Source organism: Arvicola amphibius, chromosome 8 (genome assembly GCF_903992535.2).
Source record: "Arvicola amphibius chromosome 8, mArvAmp1.2, whole genome shotgun sequence".
NCBI classification, from domain to species: Eukaryota; Metazoa; Chordata; class Mammalia; order Rodentia; family Cricetidae; genus Arvicola; species Arvicola amphibius.
The window spans coordinates 72,727,821-72,745,197 of NC_052054.1; the positions used below are offsets into that span (position 1 = coordinate 72,727,821).

At 51.4% G+C, this 17,377-nt stretch overlaps 1 protein-coding gene across 3 annotated transcripts in view; it reads left to right on the forward strand.

Annotated features, from left to right (window-relative positions):
- Positions 1–17,377, forward strand: part of Sympk (symplekin) — a 33,236-nt gene that overhangs the window by 13,987 nt on the left and 1,872 nt on the right. For 2 of the 3 annotated variants that reach the window (XM_038339162.1, XM_038339160.1), the window contains exons 9-23: positions 981–1,220; positions 4,303–4,457; positions 4,800–4,950; positions 7,257–7,461; positions 8,099–8,249; positions 9,175–9,410; positions 9,892–9,973; positions 10,115–10,228; positions 11,011–11,158; positions 11,793–11,953; positions 12,980–13,088; positions 13,362–13,462; positions 13,942–14,032; positions 14,642–14,743; positions 17,010–17,197. In XM_038339162.1, coding sequence (XP_038195090.1) covers positions 981–1,220; positions 4,303–4,457; positions 4,800–4,950; positions 7,257–7,461; positions 8,099–8,249; positions 9,175–9,410; positions 9,892–9,973; positions 10,115–10,228; positions 11,011–11,158; positions 11,793–11,953; positions 12,980–13,088; positions 13,362–13,462; positions 13,942–14,032; positions 14,642–14,743; positions 17,010–17,197 — 2,234 coding nt within the window. The remainder of the gene's footprint in view (positions 1–980; positions 1,221–4,302; positions 4,458–4,799; positions 4,951–7,256; positions 7,462–8,098; positions 8,250–9,174; positions 9,411–9,891; positions 9,974–10,114; positions 10,229–11,010; positions 11,159–11,792; positions 11,954–12,979; positions 13,089–13,361; positions 13,463–13,941; positions 14,033–14,641; positions 14,744–17,009; positions 17,198–17,377) is intronic. The other variant, XM_038339161.1, reaches the window with a different exon arrangement.

Genomic DNA, 17,377 nt, shown 5'->3' on the forward strand with positions numbered 1-17,377 from the left:
ACTCCATGTTAGATAGAAAGCTTTGGTGTGGGACAAAAACTGCTTCAAACGTGGCTTGGGATGCTGAGCCACAAGGATCCTTTCTGAGGGATCCTCTGATCCCTCAGCGAAGGCTGCTGGTCACATTTTCCCATATTTGTGCCTGAATAAAACTCTAGAAGTCTGGAGTTGAAACATGAGTGGATGCTGGCTAGGGATCTAGTCTGTCCATCTCTGAGCTCTTGTGTTAACTTAGTTTTCTGGATGTTTGCTGAAGCAGTAAAGATGACCCCAGAGATCCAGGCTCCTATTCTGGCCACTTAGCAACAGAGAGAGAGCACAACTCTTTCCCCATCATTCCAGAAAAAGCCAGGGCTGATACTCATTGTCTATGATTGGCTGAGCAGAGACTGTTAGACTACCACTGAGCCAATCACAGTGGCCAGGGAAACGCAGTGTTCTCATTGGCTCCAGTCTCCTGCACACTTGGACAGAGGATGGAGACAGGGTGGTTCCCTCAAAAGGGAATGAGAGTGGCACTGGCCAAGGAACCAATGGTAGATACTGTGCAGGCCGAATTAGAGTCCTCTTTCTCTGTGGAGCAGGGGCAGCTTGCTCACCAAGGTGACTGAGACTCTGGCTAGTGGCAGGACGACTGGCCTGAGCTGTGGCAGCCGCTCAGTCAGCAGCTTGTAGAGAAGGCGGCAATCACAGCTCTCTCCAGGGTAGTACTGGACTGCAGATTGGAGACAGGGACCTGAGGCTCAAGTGCTACAGAGAAATGACTTAGGTTTTCTCACCTTAAAGGACTAATATTATAGAGGTCTCTTGGGCTTTCAGTCTCAGCTTGAAAGGGGGAGGCTACCAGTCCTTCTGCAAGCCTAGGAACTTCCCAGGGGACGGCAGCAAGAGTCCCACTCAAGTTTGGGGCTGAGAATTGAGCCTGGCAGACCACACAGTGATCTGTCCCCAGCATCGAGCTTCCACTTCTGTCCTTACAGCCAACCTGCCCCCAACACTGGCCAAGTCCCAGGTGAGCAGTGTGCGTAAAAACCTCAAGCTGCACTTGCTGAGTGTGCTCAAGCACCCTGCCTCCTTGGAGTTCCAGGCCCAGATCACCACCCTGCTGGTGGACCTGGGCACCCCCCAGGCAGAGATCGCCCGCAATATGCCCAGCAGCAAGGACTCCCGCAAACGGCCCCGGGATGATGTCGACTCCACGCTGAAGAAAATGAAACTGGGTGAGCTGGGTTAGCATAAGGCCTAGGCTTGTCTGAGGTGGCTTTGTTGCACTGTTAAAGTTGCATTGATACATAGGACATTCCATAACATGATGATGTAAGCATAGCCAAGTAGAAAACTCTAGCATATAGAACATTTAATAAGTGTGAGCTTGTGTTTCTAAGTAGGGACTTTTAGTCTAGGAGAAGATAACTTTGGTCTTTCTGCCACCATGTCTGGACTGCTGGGATGACGGGTGTGGGGCCAGTTAGGATCCATTTAGATGGTATAGGAAGGAATGATGTGAGTCGTGAGAGTCGCCTTCATGTCTCCTTTTCTATAAAAAAGATTAGATTTTCTTTTTGTGGTTTTTCAAGTCAGGGTTTCTGTGTGTAGCCCTGAGTGTCCTAGAACTCACTCTGTAGACCAAGCTGACCTTGAATTCACAGAGATCCACCTAGCTCTGCCTCTCTAATGCTGGGATTAAAGGAGTGTGCCCTCACCACTTGGCTTGGACTTTTCTTTTTTAATTTTGAAATTTTTAACATTTCTGGGGTTTTGTTGTTGTTGTTATTTCTTTGAGACAGTCTTATTTCCTCTGCCTTCGGGTGTGGGGATTGCAGGTGTGTGTCACCACCCCAACTTTGAGGTGATTTCTGGGATATTAAACAATAGTGTTGACCATGACAGCCTCCCAGTACCAACTTTTTAAAAATGTCATCTCTATTTGTTTATAGAACATTTATGAAATTATTTAGGGATTTTGTTTCATTTTTGTTGTGGTCTCACTATGTAGTGTTGGCTGGCCTTCAAACTCATAGAGATCCACCTGCCTCTGCTTCTGAAGTGCTGGGATTAAAGATGTGTGTCAGTGTACCCAGCTATGAAATTCTTTTTTATATTCAAATGGAATTAATTAATTTTGTAAGGGCTGCTGTGGGGATCTAGCTACATCCTCCATTGCTCAGTGAATGAGAGCAGTGTTCTGCTCTATTAGGTTTCTGTGGAGCACTTTCTATGTGTGCATGTTGGAGTCCACTGCATCTGCTTTTTAATGGGGGGAGCACATGTACCATGTGCATGTATGGAGGCCAAGGCACACCTTTGTGGAGTCTGTCCTTTCCCTCCTCCCTTACGTGAGTTCTGAGGATTGAGCTCATCTTTAGGTTTGTGCAGGAAGCATCTTTCCCTGCTGAGCCTGTCACTGGCCCTGCTCTTTTTACTATTTATTTTAACTTTTTCATTAGATTGGTTTTATTTTATGTGTGAGTGTTCTGCTTGCACACATGCATGCTTGGTGTCTTCAGAAGACAGGAGAGGGTAACAAATTCCCTGGAACTGGCATTCCAGATGGTTTTGAGCCACTGTTCAGGCATTAAGTTTAAGCTACTTCTGCATGTACATGGCATCTTTTTAGTGGTGGCCACATCCTCTGTAATGTGATGGAAAGATTGACAGTTACATTTGTGGACATTTCATTTCTGTCTATGCTGTAGGACTGTCCTACACATCTAACCATAGAATACTCCCAAAGGAAGACACTGAAGTAAACAGTTTGTGCATTTAAAGTTTGTCTGAAGTCATTTTTCTTCTTTTTTTAAAAAGAGATTGATTGATTGGGTTTTTTTGTTGTTGTTGTTGTTGTTTGTTTTGTTTTGTTTTTCGAGACAGGGTTTCTCTGTGTAGCCCTGGCTGTCCTGGAACTCATCTGTAGAACAGGCTGGCCTCGAATTTAAAGATGTTCCTGCCTCTGCCTCCTGAGTGCTGGGATTAATTAAGGGTGTGCACGACCATTGTGAAGTTGGTTAAGATTTATTTGTAAGCATGTATGTTCATGTATGCCTGTGGGTGAGTGTAAGAACGTGAGTGCAGTTGCCCACGATGGCTGAAAGAGGACTTTGAACCTTCTGTAGTTACAAGCATCTGTGAGCTGTGTGACATGGGTGATGGACACCAAATTTGGATCCTCTAGAAAAACAAATGCTTTTAAGGGTTGAGCCGTTTGTCCAGTTCCATGTGTCTTTAAACTTCTTGAAGTGATTTTGGGTGGCCAAACAAGTTGCAGAAGCACTACTTGAGGCTTCTATGTGCTGTTTATGGGTATGGATCACACATTGCATTTGGCTCATATGTTTCTCACTTGCTCACTAAGCTAATGTTGTGTCCATATCCATTAAGTTGTCCCCTACTGTGGAATGACAATCTTCTAGCAAGGCATGGTGGTACACACCTCTGATCCAGCACGTGGAGGTCAGAAGCAGGAGGGTCATAAGTTCCGACCTGGTCTGAACTACATAGTAAATTTAGGCCAGCTTGAGCTGCATAAGACAGTGTCTCAGAAAGGGGGACTGGGTGGAGCTGGAGAGACAGCTCCGGGGTTAAGAGTGCTATCTGCTCTTTCAGAGGACCTGGATTCAATTCCCAGTACTGACATGGCAGCCCATAAACCATCTGTTAGTCCAGTTCTAGGGGATCCATCACCCTCTTCTTACCTCACATGCACATGCATGGTGCATAGATATACATACATGCAGGCAAATACCCACACACATAAACTGAATTAACAACTCTTTTAAAAGATGGAGAGGCCGGGCCGTGGTGGTGCATAATCCCAACACTCGGAGGCAAAGGCAGGTGGATCTATGTGAGTTCAAGCCCAGCCTGGTCTACAGAGCAAGTTTCAGGACAGCTAGGGCTACACAGAGAAACCCTGTCTCAAAAAAAGAAAAAAAGGTGAAGGAGAATGATGTCAGTGATAGGAACAGTAACAGCAATATTGTCTCCCCCTGGGGCCACCTGTCCTAGTGATTATGGGGTCCTGCATTCCATCCTCAGTATGGAATATATTAATGATACCATCATCTTAGAGCCTAATGTGATCAACTAGAGGTTTTCGGATTTTTGCCAACCAAATGAGACCTGAAACCCAGGAAGAGGTGGGTGCCTGGGGCCCTGTGACACTTTCTTGGCCATGGCAAACTGAGGCTTAGGTCCTTGCCTGCTCTGTCTCCTTGCAGTGGTTTTCTAGAGGCAGGGCTACTTGGCTCCCTGAGCACAGGTCCTGCTGCAGTCTAGAGAGCCAGCCTCTTGTTTCCTTCTCAGAGCCCAACTTGGGAGAAGATGATGAAGACAAAGACTTGGAGCCTGGCCCATCAGGGACTTCAAAGGCCTCAGCCCAGATCTCAGGCCAGTCAGACACGGACATCACTGCTGAGTTCTTGCAGCCTCTGCTGACGCCTGACAATGTAGCCAATCTGGTGAGGAGGGTGAGGCCGTCCTAGGGATGGGAGTCCGGATCCCAGTCCTTTCCCTATCCATGCTCTGCTGACCACCTCCTGGTAGCATCAGCCAGAAGTCCCTCCTACCCTTGGATGGGCCCCTTCTCTCACCCTTCCTCCTTCCAGAGGCCGTTTATCCTTATTATCCCACTCCCCATCACTCTGTTCTTTGGGATGGGATACTCCCCCAAGTGAACTGCCTAGCGGGTCATTAGCTCCTCTGAAAGCTGGGCAGGCCCAGCCCAGCCTCAGTTCCTGCTGCTTCTCACATGTTGCCCTAGGCTGAGCTGGCTAAGTGTCCCCTTCCTGGGCATCCCACAGGTTCTCATCAGCATGGTGTACCTGCCTGAGACCATGCCTGCGTCCTTCCAAGCCATCTACACCCCTGTGGAGTCAGCAGGCACCGAAGCCCAGATCAAGCACCTTGCTCGGCTCATGGCCACACAGATGACAGCTGCAGGACTGGGTCCTGGTGAGTCTTGTGCTGACCCAGCCAGGCCGTGGCACTGGACTCTTCTGGAAAAGCTGTGGAGATGGTCCTGTGCCATCTAACATGTTACCTCTCATCGTGGGTCCATCATTAAGCAGAATGCTCAGTATCTTCAGGCTCTGGGCTTTGAAATCCGACAGACTTCACGCTGAGGTCCACAGAGCCAGACTGACAGTGTCAGGTTACTGAGATTGAGCCTTGGAGTCTTTCCCTTATTTCATCAGTATGCTTTTGTTTGATGTGTGTGCCCTCAGAGACCAGAAGAGAGTGTCACATCTCTTGGAGATGGAGGAATCACAAGAGGTTGTTGGGTGTTGGGAGAAAAACGTAGGTCCTTTGCAAGAGCAGCAAGTGCTTTTCACCCCTGAGCTATTTCCCCAGTCCGGGCTTTTGTCTTCTTTAAGACTGGGTCTTGTTGTGGAACCCATGCTGGCCTCTAACTTGCACCAGTTTTCTTGCCTAGTCTCCTGAGTGCTGGAATTACAGGTGTGGGCACACTCGGCACCAGCTTGTTCTCTGAAGTATAAATCATGAGCAGTACCACAAGCACAGCTCCAGTGCCCATCGGCTGTGAACTTCACAAAGCATGTTCTCTCTTTCCATCTTATATGGGTCTGAAAGGCTGGACTCAGCTCCCCTTTACCCTCTGCGCCATTGCACCAGCCCTTGTTTCAGACCTTGTCACGAGCATGGCTGCTGTCAACAGGGGCTTATGCGTCTTTGGTGCGCTCAGATTTTCCTGAGCAGTGTGCTCCAAGGGGTGGGGAATCACATGGCCTCTGCTCTTAAAGACTGTTTATCATGAGGATGCCCAGGTAGCACACACCTGTCATCCTAGGAAGTAGAAGCTGGAAGATCAGAGGTCATCCTTGGATGCATAGTGAGTTTGAGGACATCCTGGGGTACTTGAGACCCTGACTCACAAACCCCTAATGGGCTGGTACGGCAGCTCAGGGATAAAAGTGTCTGTTGTCAAGCCCAGAACTTGAGTTTGATCCCCGGACCTACATAATGGAAGGAGAGAATTCCACACCATACATGCAGCCGGGTATATGCGTGTGCATCCCCATACAAATAAATGAGATGTAATAAACATTTTAGAAAAAGAAGCTGGGGAGAGGGGGCTGGAGAGATGGCTCAGAGGTTAAGAGTATTGCCTGCTCTTCCAAAGGTCCTGAGTTCAATTCCCAGCAACCACATGGTGGCTCACAACCATCTGTAATGAGGTCTGGTACCCTCTTCTGGCCTGCAGGCATACACACAGACAGAATATTGTATACATAATAAATAAATAAATAAATAAATAAATAAATAAATAAATAAATAACTGGAAAAATGCTGGGGAGATGGCTCAGTGGGTATGTATTTGCTTATGTAAGCATGAGGACTCGTGTTCTGATTTCTAACATCCACAGAAAAGCCCACATAGTGTGTACGTGTAACCAGCACTGGATGAGGGCAGACACAGGCGGATCCTGGGGATCTTTCTGGCCAACCAGTCTTGCTGAAACATCCAGCTCTGGGTTCTGTGGGCCACCCTGTCTCAAAAAGTAATGTGTGGCTGGTTAGATAGATGATTCAGCTGGCAGAGGTGCCAGCTGCCAAACCTGATGACCTGAGTTTAATCCTTGGGACTCATTGAGAGAACCAACTCCACAGGATTGTACTCTGACCTCCGTACATACATACATATCATATGCACAATGCATAAATAAAATGTAATAATTTAAATAATTTTTTTAAAAAAGTTGGTCAGGGTAACACATACTTCTAACCTCAGCACTCAGGAGGTGAAGGAAGGCAGATCTCTTGAGTTTGAGGCCAGCCTGGTCTACAGAGTGAGGCCAGGCTAGTCAAGGCTGCACAAGTGATACCCTATTTTAATAAAAGTAGAGCTGGGTGGTGGTACACATGCATTTAATCCCAGCACTTGGAAGACAGAGGCAGGTGAATTGCTGTGAGTTCTAGGATAGCCAGAACTGTTACACAGAGAAACCCTGTCTCAATAAAAACAAACATCTCTTACTTCCACATGTGTACACAATTTAGCACACTAACACACAAGGCACACATGCATACATATGCATATGCCACACATACATAAACCTAAGAGTTTGCTTGTGACATATCTCAATGACTGACATTGGCTGTGCCTCCAGGAATGAAGCCTTCTGGCTCGATCCTTGGGTCTTGGTGCTAGGTGGGCTGCACGGTGGGTGCAGTGCATGCGCAGCAGAGCCCGGGGCACAGGTGATGGAGCTGAGGGTGCTATGGTTGCCTCCGTGCAGGTGTGGAGCAGACAAAACAGTGCAAGGAAGAGCCCAAGGAGGAGAAGGTGGTGAAGCCTGAGAGCGTTCTGATCAAGCGGCGCCTGTCAGTGCAGGGCCAGGCCATCTCTGTGGTGGGCTCTCTGAACACCATGTCCCCCTTGGAGGAGGAGGTACCCCAGGCCAAGAGGAGGCCGGAACCTATCATCCCTGTCACACAGCCACGGTGAGTCCTCTTCTAGTTGGAACGTGGGCCCCATCCCATGAGTGTTTGCAGGTGTGAGTGTAAGGCAGCCAGAGGGCTGGACCAGTTCTCCCTCTGCTTCACAGTCAGTGCAGGAACCACCAAGCTCTGGCGGGTTTCTGCAGCCATACCTCCTTATCCTGTCTCACCTTGAGAATGTGGTGCCTTGGTCATGTAGTCACTAGGTTAGAGAACTCTGAGGGCCACAAGTCATGGTGACAGTGAGGAAGTTACTCTGGTTCCTAATGTGCAACAAGGACTCCTGGTCATCATCCTTTCTTCCTCCTTCCCATCACCTTTATCACAAAACCAGTCCACCCCACCCACAGTGAGTGTTCCCTGCTCCTTTGCGACCTCACTCCCTCCCCATTCCATCATCCCCCACCCACCCACCCACAGCAAGCCCCACCCAGGGTCTTTGTGCTTACTCTTCTCTTCTGAACCCCTTCTGGCCTCTCCAGGGAGACAGGCTACTTGGCAGAAACAGTAACAATTTCTTCCTCACACTGTCTTCCTGGTGTGCTGAGGTCCACTCAGGGAATTCAGAGCTGGGGCCTCCAGACAGACTGGTCTGCAGAAAGCATGCCAAGACACTGTTTTTGTCCCTGCCCTTATGTAGGCTGGCAGGCGCTGGTGGACGCAAGAAGATCTTTCGTCTGAGTGATGTGCTAAAGCCCCTGACGGATGCCCAGGTGGAAGCCATGAAGCTGGGTGCTGTGAAGCGGATCCTGAGGGCTGAGAAGGCTGTAGCCTGCAGTGGGGCTGCCCAGGTGTGCCCCTCAGTTTAGCTCTAACCCCTGGCTCCTCTATTCAAGCCACTCCTCCTGGCTTGAATCCACCCCATATAAAATCAGAACAACAGCCTTCTAAACAGAGGAGGCTTGTGGAATGGGGGACAGCTCTGCATGGGACTGTCCTGCAGGGCTGGTTCTTACTGGCCACCTTTCTTAGCAGTGTTATAGTCCAGACAGACCTGACTTCAAGTTTTTTGCTTTGTTTTTTAAAATTTGTTTAATTTATGAATGTGTGTTTGTCAGCATGAGTTTATACGCACTGTGTGTCCTGGAGCCCACAGAGGCCACAAGAGGGCACCAGATTCCCTGGAACTGTGGATACTGGGAACCAGACTCAAGTTCTCTGCAAGAGAAGCCAGTGCTCTTAGCCATTAAGCCATCTCTTTAGCCTTTATTTTCTATGTTTTTTGTTGTTTTGTTTTGTTTTTAGTTTTTCAAGAAAGGGTTTCTTTCTGTAGTCTTTCTTGTGATTGTCACCCACATCCTGTTCACGTTTAAAGGTGACAAAAAGAGAATCTTCAAGGTCTTTTCCTATACACTGAAGTACCTAGTTACTCCTGGGAACATGGAGTGGTTTGGAAACAGTTGAGTTTGTTTCTTCCTTGTCCACTGCCATGCAGTGTGATAGTGCTGTGTTTATGCTTCATGCTGCCTTCCTTGGTTGAACTATTGGTTGGCTGGTTGGTTGGTTGGTTCGTTGGTTGATTTGTTTCTAGATAAGGTTTCCCTTCACCTGGCTGACTTTAACTTGGGTGCTGGGATTATAGATGTTAGCCACTATATCCACTTTATATGGTTTTTCCACTGGAGGTTTCTGAACCTGGCAGCAGAAGTGCGAGGCGTGACTGAAGTGTGCTGCATTGACCCTGCCATACTGACACAGTTGCTTACCTATCCCCAGGTGCGTATCAAGATCCTGGCCAGCCTCGTAACACAGTTTGACTCTGGCCTCAAGTCAGAGGTGCTGTCCTTCATCCTGGAAGATGTCCGGGGTCGCCTGGACCTGGCTTTCGCCTGGCTCTACCAGGAGTATAATGCCTACCTTGCAGCAGGGGCCTCAGGCACTCTGGACAAGTATGAGGACTGCCTCATCCGCCTGCTCTCTGGCCTACAGGAGAAACCGGACCAGAAGGATGGGTGAGGGCTTAGCTATAAGCCCCATCTCCTCTCCTGTGTCCCACTTCCCCTTTTTCCTCAATGCCACACAAACTTGTCCTCCCTATGTCCCTGTCTTTCTTTTTCCAGTTCCTACAGAAGCCTGTACAGACCATGCTGTTGTAGGTGGGAGGGAAGACTTGGGTCAAGTTCATTGGGGTCATTCCCAACTCTGCTACTTGGTCTAATTGGCTTGTCACTCTCTGTTTCCCATCTGTACTAACAGTTCCCAGAGATGGGACAGTGGCTTGGTGGTAGAGTATCTCCCTAGCACACCAGAAACCCTGGGTTCCATCCCTAGTTGTAGCAAAAGAAAGCCTCAGAGAGGGAACATCTCCGTCCCAGATGCCAGTCTGAAGTGCTGGACCCAGGGACTAAAGAAGCTGTGTGGTGCATTTGGGCCCCTGGGATGCAGGCTGCCTTGCTACATTTCTCCAGCAAGACTCGCATCTTTCTTGGGCAGGGTTTTCACCAAGGTTGTTTTGGAGGCCCCACTGATCACCGAGAGTGCCTTGGAGGTGATACGGAAGTATTGTGAGGATGAGGTAAGCATCCTCTGAAGACCTGTGTTGTAGACTTGGAGGCAAGGGTGGCGTGAGGGTCCAGTCCTGGAGACTTGGTTTGAGAGATGGAGGGGAGGCAAGAGTTAGAGGGCACAGCAGGCTGAGCATTGCCTCCATCTGCAGAGTCGCGCCTACCTGGGCATGTCGACACTTGGAGACCTGATCTTCAAGCGACCTTCTCGCCAGTTCCAGTACCTGCATGTCCTCCTTGACCTCAGCTCTCATGAGAAGGACAGGGTGAGCTTGTGCCCATACCCAGCCAGCCTGGCATTCCTTTTCCTCAAAACTTTTCCATTTACCATGGTGTGACATCACCATGGAGTCAGGGTGCTATCCTGACCCTGACTGTGCACATGCCCTCAAAAGAGGGCAGGCCTGTTCACTCTCTTCTCATGTTGATGAACTGTAACTGCAGCCTGAGGCAGCAGGCAGTAGAGGACCATGTGACACAGGCAGCGTGATGTCACAGTATACAGTGCCCAGGCACCCACCTGTGTAGACAAGAGAGGGGGTCAGGAAGCTTCCTGAAGGAGGAAATGCGTGATAACCATAACACAGTGGCTGTGCTCTGGATGAGAAGCGCTACAGACGAGAAGGGCCTGGACCTGTCTGCACTGTAGTGTGTACCAACCTCCCCCCGGTGGTGCATGAGCAGTCAGCGCACTGTTAGCGTAGCACCTCTGGCCCTGTGCTGCCATTTGGTACAAACAGTGCTGAGACCAGACCCTGATCTCATGGCTCCCAGCAGATGCTGTCTGAGTGAAATGAAGCTTGGTCAGTGACATGTCTCCAGGCAGTGGGCTGCCTGTCCTGCCAAGTTCCAAAGCCAAGTCCACTTGGCAGGGAGAGTCACTGTTGAGGAATGAGGAGAGTAGAGCAGGGAGTAGCAAGATGAGAAGTGAGACACTGGCAGCCTGAGCTGCACTCACTGCTCTCTTGGGCCTCAGGCTGGGCATGTTTCACAGCCATGCAGCTCCATTTCCATGCTCCCACTCCGTCCATCTTGCCCATTTTCCCAGGTGCGCTCCCAGGCCCTCCTCTTCATTAAGCGCATGTATGAGAAGGAACAGCTTCGAGAGTATGTGGAAAAATTCGCCCTCAACTACCTGCAGCTCCTGGTGCACCCCAATCCGCCCTCAGTGCTCTTCGGAGCTGACAAGGACACAGGTTTGATGCAGCTTCATCTGATTTGTGTGGAGCTCCACCCAGCCTACTAGAATGGCTGCTGGATAGTAGACAGACAGACGGGACTACAGGGCGAGAAAGCCGAGGACCAGGAGAGCAGCCTGTGGGGTCCAGAGCTACCTCAGGCCAAGTCCCGTAGCATACATAGTCCCAGATCCTGCCAAATTACAGACAGAAGGTCCTGCAGGGATGTGGAAAGCCCTCCCCGGAGAGGTGTGAGCCTGGGGAGGATATGTGAGCAGAAGTGGTGATTCCCACAAAGGAGGTGGTGGCACAAAGGGTTAATAATGAGGGTCTTTCTACCAACTGTAAGTAGGGACCAGTGTGAAGGGTGACTGAGTTGCCAGGTGGGCTGCCCTTGTAGTCCCTGACAGCCAGCCAGTGTAAGGACATTTATGATGAGGTCATAGTTGTGACAGGACTAGAAGAGAGAGGGTTAAATTTGCACTGTAGAATGACCTTCTAGCTGCCTTGGGGCTTGATGGTTGGAGGGGTTCTACTCTTTCTCCACCTATTCCCCCTTCACATTGACTTCACTGAGAAGGCTCAGACACTGGGGGCAGGGCTTTGGGAAGGAAGTAGAGGCCTCTATTGATGCATGGCCCTGTCCTGTCAGAGGTGGCCGCGCCCTGGACCGAGGAGACAGTGAAGCAGTGTCTTTATCTCTATCTGGCTCTCCTGCCTCAGAACCACAAGCTGATCCACGAGCTGGCAGCCGTGTACACTGAGGCCATCGCCGACATCAAGCGGACAGTGCTGAGGGTCATTGAGCAGCCGGTGAGGCTCCTGAGCCCACCTGGGCAGGGCTGGAGCCCCCAACTCCAGCTGCTCCTTGAGTGTCTACCTCAGTAGACACAAAAGGCTGTCTTCTGGATTCGTGGCTTTGGCTTGTGGGTGGTGCTTATGTCTTTCTTCAACTCATGAGAAGGCACAGAGTGGCTCAGAGATAGAGCCTGGAGTGGGGCACACCTAGATTCATGTTCTGCCCTTGTGCTTCTCACTGTGCCCTGACATGAGGGTGCAGGCCAGTCCCCAAGCATGCCACATTAGCATCTGAGCTATAAGGTACTGTTGCCGTTTCAACTGGCCTTCACCTTGCTGTTACCAGAAGTCTTGAGTCACAGGCCACTTTATAAAAAGCAGTTCACATGGTTGCCTTCTTCGTTCCTGGACTCAGAACCCTTTGTTCTGTGTGTCAGCTCTGCCCCAGTTTTGCTTTGTTATTTGAGCAGGTCTCCTTTTCTAGAGATCCTCCTGCCTCAGCCTCCTAAACACGGGTTACAGGTGTGCACAACCCTGTCCTTGTGACGTTTTTAGTATGGAAATCACTGGGTAGAAATGGGGCGAGAAGGGTGGTGAGGCTTTTCCTAAGGTGCTGTAGCCCAGTGCTAAGAAAAAGAAGTAACTGCTAGGCAGCTCTGGGGTTGAGTGCCTTAGTGTCCTTCATATGAGAGATGAGGATGCCAACCAAGGGCAGCCAGCAAGCTCCCTGCTTGCTGCTCACTGCAGCAGCTACCAAAGTCTATAAGCCTGCACCCTCAGCTGGGTGTTATCCAGCCAAGCTGGGATCACAGGTTGCAGGAAGGTAGGCAGGGACCAGGAAAACCTCCCTAGGCATTGCCACAGAGGTTGGGCATATAAGGTTTGAGACAGTTGGATCACTGACCTGCCAGAGAGGACGACACCACACAGATCAAGGCTGACACTAGGAGAGACCCGGAGCCCAGTGACCTTAACCACCCCAGCTTTTGCAGCTTCCTCGAACGCTCACTGTAACCTGGTCTTGCTCACCTCTGCATCTAGATCCGAGGGATGGGCATGAACTCACCAGAGCTGCTACTGCTAGTGGAAAACTGCCCCAAGGGGGCAGAGACGCTGGTCACCCGCTGCCTGCACAGCCTTACGGACAAAGGTGCCTGCCTTCTACCTTCCCTCCCACCCATTCTTCCCCTGCAAGAGCTGGAGCTGCTAAGTCCTCAAGTGACTTTGCCCCTGTGAATTTCTCCCATCCTTTGGCCTCTGTAGAGGAAAAGCCATGTGAGCTGCATTTAGGAAGGGAGAGGCTGGGGATCCAGCTCTGGAACTTCAGTGTCCCTCCCCATGCCCACGAAGCCCTCCTCCCATATGCTTACCTCCTCTGTCCCTTCCTTATCGCCCCAACTCTGTTTTCTTTGCCCTCCTGAAGTACCGCCGTCCCCAGAGCTGGTGAAGCGGGTCCGAGACCTATACCACAAGCGGCTGCCTGATGTGCGCTTCCTCATCCCTGTGCTCAATGGGCTGGAGAAGGTAGGGCAGGAGTGGGATGGTGGCCAGCTTGCTTCCACGGTTATGGGCCAGAGACTTGTGGGAGCAGTGAGGCGCCCATCTTGCCCCTGTGGAAAGTAGTTGGACACCATGTTCCCAGGCCCTTCTCAGCCTCCTCAGGCAGTGCTCTGGCGTCACAGTCACAGGGCATATTACTATGTGTGTCTGCATGCTTGTGAGCGTGAGCACACACACCACTGTCCTGGCCTATGGGAAACTCCCCATAGGCCAGCAGCAGCAGCAGGGTCTCCACAAGGTCATGTCCCCAGTGAGTTTTGGGGCCAGGGATACCCCACCCCATGTAGACGGAAATGAGGATGACACTGTCCAGAAGAGTTGGGCAGCAGCTTTGGGGAGACAGGGAACATGTGTTATGTCTGGAGGCCTCACTGGGATGAGGAGGTGAATATGGGGCCCTTCTAACTCATCCTCTTGCTCCTCTCCCACCACTTCTGCCTTAGAAAGAGGTGATCCAGGCCCTTCCCAAGCTCATCAAACTCAACCCCATTGTGGTGAAGGAGGTCTTCAACCGCCTGCTGGGCACCCAGCACGGTAGGTGCTATCCCTCCTAGCCAACCCTCAGTTTACCTCCTTGCTGCACAGGGGTCATGTGGGGAGGGTCCAGGAACTGTTGTCCCCGCCAGTTCCCTCTGCCATCCTAGCCCCCAGGAGGCATTTTTGTCCACTGTGGTGAGAAATGAAAGAAATCTGAGGAGGGAAAAATAGCCTGTGATGTGGACAAGTTCCTCATCTGGTCCCTGTGGCCACAGTTTGGGCACAGTGGGAGGCAATGTGACTCCTGAGGAGGCTGTCTCTGTGAACTGCTTTTTTTTCAACCACAGAAGGTTGAAGCCACTTAGCATTTAGTGAGACCCTGGCCCTGCCCTACCCTTTAACTGCCCGTGGTTATGTGCTATATGGAGTCAGTACTAGGATGGCTGGGCCCAACCCTGCCCAGGGTTCATAACCCAGTGGGGACAATTAGACCACAGCACTGCACCTCTCACAAGGTGGGGGGGGGGGAGTGGTGAAGACTACGGCCACCCTCTGTCACCGAGTCCTCACGAAGCACAGGATGTCTTATCTGTATTTAGTGTTCCTCAAGTCTGATCTGAGACCTACCTCTGTACTATCTCCCTTCCCTATTGTTATCCATTGCAGGTGAAGGGAACTCAGCCTTGTCCCCCCTGAATCCGGGAGAGCTGCTGATTGCACTGCACAACATTGACTCGGTGAAGTGTGACATGAAATCCATCATCAAAGGTGAGACACCCTGTCCCTACATGGCCCAGCTCCCATGGATTTGGGGCGGGGCCTCAGTCACCTGCATGACTCCACTGGATTGAAGACTATCACCCACTGCTGTGCCTACCCCATCTTGGCCTTGGCATCAGTGTGGGCTGTCTCTCCCACCCTACCCTGAGGAACTCAAGGAAGCGGAGCCCATGGAGCAGGCCAGAGGGTCACGGGCCTCTATTGGCATGACCAGAAGCCAGGCCTGAGTTGAGGCAACAGAGGACCCCCATAGCGGGGGCTTGGTGACAGTCTGGCAGGCCCCTCTGCCCTGGCTGTTAAGCATTCCCTCTGAACCAGGCTCTCCCTTCATGCCATAAGCCCACTCCTGGCACTCATGTGGCTCTTGGTAAGTATGGTGTAGATTAGGGCCCAATGTTCACAGAAGCTAGCTGTGTAACACAGCCTGAGCCAAATGACCCCAACCCAGCCTCCCCTGGGAAGACACCACCATTTTCCTTTCTTTCTTCCCTTCCCCAGAGACTTCTGGGCCAGAATCAGCTCTGTCCTAGGATGGGGCCCTTCCTGTCACCCTGTCCTCCAACCTCTCTGCTCACTTTTACGTGGGCCTCCTCTCTGTCCCTCCGCGTTTCCTGTTCTGGGTGAAGTAGCTTCTTCAGGGACTGCTTTTCTTCCTCAACAGTCCTAACGGGATGGGCCTGTGAAGACAGGACAGAGGAGGCTGCAGGCCCAGGGGAAGGGTTCAGGGACAGGTCTCAAAAGTTGTGGTCCACACACACACACACATTTTCTTTGACTTTTTACCATGCTGGGATTGGACCGGGAGCTTCAGGTGTGCCAGGCAAGTGCTCTACCAAACCCTCACTTTAGGTGCAATGGGAGCGATCCTGCTTCTGTGCAGAAATCAGAGACACACGCACATGCACACACAGCCATCTTGGATCCAGTCACAGAGGGAAGAAAGGGGCCTGACAAAAGCTACACAGGTGGTTAGTAGACAGGGGTCCACCTTGTACAGTACAATCCCCTTTGGGGAGTCTTGTCAGTTCACAACCTTGGCTTGCTGGGCCCCAGCTCCCCACAGCCCTCACTACATCTCATCTGTCTGCTCCTGTGAAATCCTGCCCTCCCAACACAGTGCAGGGTACACGGTTGGGACACTGACGTCCCTGATCCAGCCTAGCTGGGACTCGGGAAGGACGTGCTGAGGTGGGGTCCGTCCAGAGCAGGACCTGGTCAGAGCTAGGACCAAGTAGAGGTTCCAGGTGAGAGAGAAACTGGCCTTGGCCTCATGCAGCCCTCTAGGATGGAGGACACTTTGGACTGCCGAGTAGAAAGGGTGAGAAGGCTGAGTAGGAAGAGCAAGAGACTGGATGGGCTCTGGCCTCAGGGCCCCTTGGGCAGCAGTGGGGAACATCTGCATAGAGGAACAGACCCCTCCTCAGGTTCTGGCAGGCCTCTCTCTTCTGCCCTGCAGCCTGTGCATCTTCTACAATGTCCACTCCTCTCTCTCTTTGGGCCTCCTCCTTACAGGACCACCCTCCCCTCTATTGGCCTCTCAGATTTGTGGGGTGGGGGGAACCTTTCTTCTGGCTCAATAAAGACTTCCTGGTTGACACACTCACATGGCCAGTGGTGTTTGGGGAAGGACTTCAGAGGCAGCTCCTGGGATCATCTCTCAGCCCGGTTGACCCTGGTGTTGCCACCCACTCCCAGGAGCTAGACCCCAAGCAAGGTCTGCTCCATGCTTTTCAGTGTGACATCTTCCCACATCCTGTGGGCACTGGCTACTCAGTTGGGTCCTCATCTTGGGTTAAGCCCTCACCACTCTCTTACTGCTCCCTTCCCAGTTTTTCTCCTAAGTGCCCCTTGTCATATCTGCCCTGCCCCATCGCAGACCCTAATCTCTTTGGTCAGCCTTCTGGCAGAGACCAAACTTTTTTCTGTGGATGCCAGGGTGTCAGCAGCTCTTGCCCCTCCCCTTGGTGGGTTATAGCCACCCTTCTTAGGCTATAACAGGCCCCAGGCTCTGGAGCATGCTCTCTACCCCACTCCCCAGGGCTGCCCTCAGGGAGGAGGCTGAGTCTCCCAGTTGGGGCACCACAGGGTATCAGGGGGTTGGACACACCTATCTATATCTTCCTGGGGGCAGGACCGTTGAGCATCCTCATAAAGGGTCTTTAGTAGGGATAGAGAAGCTATGTGGGGTGGAGTTTCCACTTAATGGGGGAACATCCAGGCAGAGAGGACAGGCCCACTCTCCGCCTCCTCACAGCCACCAACCTGTGCTTTGCGGAGCGGAATGTGTACACATCGGAGGTGCTAGCTGTGGTGATGCAGCAGCTGATGGAGCAAAGCCCCCTGCCCATGCTGCTCATGCGGACCGTCATCCAGTCCCTGACCATGTACCCCCGCCTGGGGGGCTTCGTCATGAACATCCTGGCCCGACTCATCATGAAGCAGGTAACCTGCCCTGGCCCGAGGCCACAGTGGGGCAAGTCTCAGCTGCCTGGGGAGCACGATCCTGTCTCTGGATCACCTACCCTGCCTCTTGCAGTGTTCCCTCAACTTCTTCCAACTGACTACAGGGTGACCAATGAAAACAAGGACTGGAGAGATGTGGGTGTCTCCCTTTACTGCACC